Source organism: Branchiostoma belcheri, unplaced genomic scaffold (genome assembly GCF_001625305.1).
Source record: "Branchiostoma belcheri isolate BF01 breed outbred unplaced genomic scaffold, Haploidv18h27 scaffold33, whole genome shotgun sequence".
NCBI lineage: Eukaryota > Metazoa > Chordata > Leptocardii > Amphioxiformes > Branchiostomatidae > Branchiostoma > Branchiostoma belcheri.
Genome location: NW_017803943.1, coordinates 2,589,890 through 2,595,494, shown reverse-complemented (window position 1 = coordinate 2,595,494; position 5,605 = coordinate 2,589,890). Strand labels below are relative to the sequence as shown.

At 38.3% G+C, this 5,605-nt stretch overlaps 1 protein-coding gene across 2 annotated transcripts in view; it reads right to left on the bottom strand.

Moving 5' to 3' along the window:
* The window catches only part of LOC109475308 (pancreatic triacylglycerol lipase-like), an 11,063-nt gene that overhangs the window by 1,421 nt on the left and 4,037 nt on the right, over positions 1–5,605 (bottom strand). For both annotated transcript variants that reach the window (XM_019775923.1, XM_019775924.1), the window contains exon 9: positions 104–201. In XM_019775923.1, the coding sequence (XP_019631482.1) occupies positions 104–201 (98 nt within the window). The remainder of the gene's footprint in view (positions 1–103; positions 202–5,605) is intronic.

The following is a 5,605-nucleotide window of genomic DNA, read 5'->3' as shown; positions in this document are numbered from 1 at the left end:
TTTCCAATCTGCTCCTGTACTGTGGCCCACAAGTACTTTTAAAAAGTTTCATTAAAAGTTGTCTTTGTGGGCCACAGTATTCATAATAATTGACATGGTGTACCTCCTATGTACTCCAGGATAACAGGGATATCCTCTAGCCCGCAGTTGGGCATCGGTGCTGTGATGTTGAGCACAACAGTCCCCATTTCCGAATACAAACTGTGAAAAAGTATATAAGACAACTTTGTCAGTAACCAACTGTAAACATTTACTCAACTATACGGGGTCAACTTCTCAAAAGCATATTAAAGTTACTGAGATAGGACTTGGACATCTCGATGGGTACATGTATAACTTAGAAAGCCAGCAAACCAGCCTGCAGCAACCCTAGAATACAACTTGAGGAAGATTGGGGGCAGTCTATATATTTTTGTAGATGGCACTGAATAGTAAGACACATATTAGTTAAGGACTCTCTACCAGAACACATCGCAGAAAGAAAAGTACAACTCAAACTCATCACTACAACACCAGATGGTAACAAGCAGACTGAGGCAAACAAAAATAAAATTAAAAAAAGAAGAATTTTAGGACCTGCAGAAATCCTGCAAATCTCCCATCTCCTTTATGTCGGCGATGGAGTCCACATAGTCCCATATCTGCTGCCGCATGTCTGCCCCCAGGGACTGCAAGCACTGCGTAGTGCGCATGCTCTGTCGTCTACTGGTCGATGACACTGGTGTAAAATACAATAATTATTATATAATTATTATATTACACATTAATTACTTTTGGGACAGAAGGATTTGGGTACGTACCATTTATGGGGTTTGTATCTTTGGAATGCACACTGTTAGGACTGAATGAGAACTTGTTTATACAAGAATAAAGTTCACTTCCATCACTGCACGGCAACTCTTGGAGTTTACTTTGAATAATAGGTGAATAGGTAACTTATTAATCTTGAGCTCTTACTGAAAAGATGAAATAGAAAGAGATTGATATTTGAAGAAAAAAAAGTTCCTTACGACAGTGGGGGGGAGGGTCTGGATTTGTCTCCAGGTACATGCTGCCTTGTGAATCCGTATAGTTGATGGCAGGATACCCCATTACTGAGCAGGCACTGTGAAAGAAAGGAAACAAAACATGTTGTGTCTCAACTTAAACAAGAAATTTGAGATATCAGACTTTTAGGTAGAGATTTGGGTTTTTTAGAATGACACTTGTATTGGAAATGAATTGTATAATCTAAAATGAATACCCAATTGAATTACATTATAGAATAGATTGTTACTCATATCTCATAATATACAAATATGATAATGATGCAACTAATCTCACTGGTATTACACAATGTTTCATACAATAACACAGTTAATGGAGTACTAAAGGCCAGAAGAGAGTGCTATTTTCCGATAGATTATGCTTTAATGAATACATAACTAGCCAACTTTTTACATAATTTCGCGTGTACGACTTGCACGACACATGTTTGTAAGGCGATATCAATATCATTTTCCCCCATGGTGAACCACAATTGATACATCTGGGAACTTTGGATTGGACAATATTCAAACATTTCAAGTCAATATAAACATTTTTGATTTATTTATTGAGCTAATTATTGAAAACTTACTTACTTTACTTTGCTCGACTTCTAGCTTGGATGATATCAGGATGTCTAATGTAGCTTTGAAGTTTCCCATTTGTATGTAAATCTTTATTAAACAAATAATTAGATTACACCGCTAATTGAAAATATAATTACATTACGCCAATTTTTTTAATGTCCATATTTTCAGCATAAATATTAAAGGGGCGATAAGGACGCCAATTATTGTTAAAATAACACAAAACAAAACAATTTTTTTCTTATCGCCCCCAAAATTAAGTCTGTAACATAGCTTTCTTGGTCAATACATAGACACCAATGGGTAGCACATTATGCATTCTGGGATAGTTTAAAGGGTATTTTGGGAGTTTATCCTGGATTCGATGTGTTTTAAGACTTGGGCACATAACTTGTATTCAACTGTACACTGTACAGAAATATGCATTTTTCACTTCCAAAAATTAATGTCTGTTGAAATATTAATCGCACTCCCTTCTGGCCTTTTAGTACTCCTTTAATACAGCTAACATTCCTGTTGACCTTATACCACCCAAGGCATACCATCCATTGACTCTTGAGCTATGTTGATGAATAAAAACAAATTTTAAACACATAAAAAAAATTTAATGTTTTAAAGAAATCTTCTTGGTACGTAAATTAAACCTTACCCATTTAGACCGCTATGGTCACAAACGTCACATTGCCCCAGTGAGTGGTTTCTGATGAAACTGTCCCAGTCCGGACAGCGGTAAGCCAGGAACTGGCAAGCTGAGTTGATGGACTCGTTATACAATTCATAAGCCCGACGATGGCTGCAGCCCAATAGCCTATCTACAAAGAGGTCCAAGAAGCATCCATAAATAACTACATTGAGGTTTTGGTGATTCAATGGTTTACAAAGTTACATAAAAAAAATATCCTAGCCTGGAGTCCAGCCTTGTTAGCTTTAGTCCGCTCCCCAAGATGCCTGGGCTAACAGGCCTAGGGCTGGACTCCAGGCTAAAAAGATCCACATGCCAATGTATGGTTTCTCCTGGAAGCAACGATTCAGAAAGCATGAGTGAGTTTGACTGATTGTCTAAAAAGAATCATGCCAGAGATAATCAATCATTATCATGGTATTTTGCTAACTTTAGAAAGACTCACATCCACACCCAGGTTGGTTCCATCCTTCGTTTGGGTAGAAGTCAACATGTCCGAGTGGCTTTCGTTTCCCATACATTTTAGTATCTGTGTGGATGACGTCAACAAACGTGGCGTCACCCTTGTCCAACCTCTTCGTGGGGCGAGAGATCTTGAAAAGGGGCCCTGCTGGGTCTAAGCCTGATGGAATGGCGTAATAACAGCACGTAATAAGCCAAAACAGCTAAGCACTAAAGCCAACTTTCAGAAGGCAATGAAATTATTCTGTTCTGTTCAAATAAAGAGTCGGTAGCTCAGCTTCTTTGACAAATATTGCCAAGTGTCATCTTTTTTTCAATATCATCAGTCAGATGACTGACATGGTTTTCAAACTCCAACACATTGACATTGACAAACTCCAACACATGATTCAAACACAAAATTATAATATCAACAACATGAAAAATACCGGAGATTCGTGCAATTGTGAATCCTGCCGACCGTGTAGTCTTCCCAGCAAACCCTGCGGCATGAGCTCCGAGGCTATGACCGATGATGTGGATCATACTTCCGGGTTGTCCCAGCTGGCGCACAAAGTTTCCAACAGTCTGTAATAATCATAGAAAAAATTATCAATGCCAATGGAAGCCGTTGTGGCTTTGTAGTCGCCGTCTTGGTTTGAGCATTGGAGCTTTTATTATAATTGTGTATGTGTGGCAGTGTGGAGTATCGTATCCAGATCCGTACCTATCTACTTCTATGCCAAATGAGTTAGGATTTACACATGTAACAGGATCAGGCACAGTGCTGGATAGTCTCCACATATCCAAGAACTTAGATTTGCCTCTAACTTCAGTAACTCCTGGCCGAGAGCTTGTGAAAGCTGACACTAAATTATAAAATCATTCAAAGATGACCATTAGGACCATAGGGTGACTGAAAACATAGTTGCCCAGGCCTGAAAATGTCAGTGGCATAATGTTAACCCTGTTGTGAAAGACAATTATTATATAATTATTATATCCACCAAATACATGGACCACGGAAGGAACAGATCCACCCACCTGCCCAACCTTCTGGCAGTTCTTCTTTGCCTTGACATAATTGACTCCACCTAACGGGCTAGCTCCTTTCTGCCAGTCCACTCCAAATACGTTCAGATCCTCCTGCAAAGAGAGAAGTGTTTGGAAAACATTATCTACTTTTGATATTATAAAGCTTGTTTCACCCATATGATGCTATACAACCTTTTCATCAAAATAAAATAGATAATAATTTGAATGGAGAAGAAAATTCAAAGTTGAAAACTTCAATCCAAAAAATTGCTTACCATATCAATGAAATTGATATCACTACTGGTAGACCATTGATTAGGTGTTTTATTGATTGAGTGATTGATAAATGGATTGATTTATATATATTGTATATATATATATATATATATATATATATATATATATATATATATGTATATGTATATGTATATGTATATGTATATGTATATGTATATGTATCTGTATATATATATATATATATATATATATATATATATATATATATATATATATATATATATATATATATATATATATAATCGGTGGATTATATATATACACACAGCCAGCTCACCGCTTTCAGCAGTTGTTCGGCAATGTCCCTAATCCACTGAGCATGACCATCATTGTTGAACCCATGAATGATAAACTTGGTTGGGCGGTCGCTGCGGAAGGGGGTGCCACTCAGGTCAGGATTGATACCCTGCAGAATTCTCGGCCTTCCTATGTTTTGACGTGTTTGGAGAAAATACTTGACGACGACAGGTGAGCTGGAGACAAACTGCCTTGTCCGCACTCGACATTGGGACGATGACAGCTTCTCGCAAATGGTAAAGACATCAGGCTGTGGTTCTGTGTAAATTTGTATCATGATCAGGCCACAGCAACTATAAGTTTTATGAATGACAATGCTCTCCTCAAACATGGGACCTCCATTTTACGTCCTATCAGAGGAACCCCCGCAGAAAATGAGCGGAAAAAGTCAGAATCGATTGCCCACATGTACATGTACACACTGAACCATCCATAATGGCACCCGAGAAGAGTGGAAATGAAAGTACATCACATGCTGTTATCTTGATGTTGAACAAAGTTGGGAATATTTTCTTACCTGCTAGTGATGCAGAGAGGAAGATCAAAACTGCTAGTAATGACAACATGGCCCCACTCCAAGTGGTGCTTTCTTGATTTGCAGCAAGTCACCTGTGCTTGAAATTTCACTGTGCCCTTGACTAAGTTAGCTTTCCAGACTATACAAACAAACGTTGCTACCTGCAACCCCAAACAATACCAGTGAGCTGATCAAATCACTGGTCGTCACATGTCAGTGTGCTCCTTTGTTCTAAGCTCCTCCCCCATGTACTTTGTACCTTGGTACATTGTCCATTAACTGGCAGTTCAATGTCCAAAGGGCAGTGTTATTGTTTTGTTTCACACCACACCACACCACAGGTATGGGAGAGAAATATAATAATCGTTTTTCATTTACTTATAATCCATATTCTATTTTCAGTGGGCAAATATGCTAGTTTTCTTTTACAGCACCCTATTCACATATTAAATGTATGACGAGACAGAGCGACTTCTGTCAGGGAGGCCAACAGTCAGAGATTTCTCAAGTTACATCTAACAAATTGTGTACAATCAGATCGATGTGGTCTATTTTACATTCAGTCATAATCTTAAATTATGAATAAACATTTATTTCTTTGTGGCGATACTGCCGTTAAGTCCACATCTCAAACATCCAACCAACCAACCAACCAACCAACCAACCAACCAACCAACCAAACTACCAACCAACCAACCAACCCACTAACCAACCAACCAACCA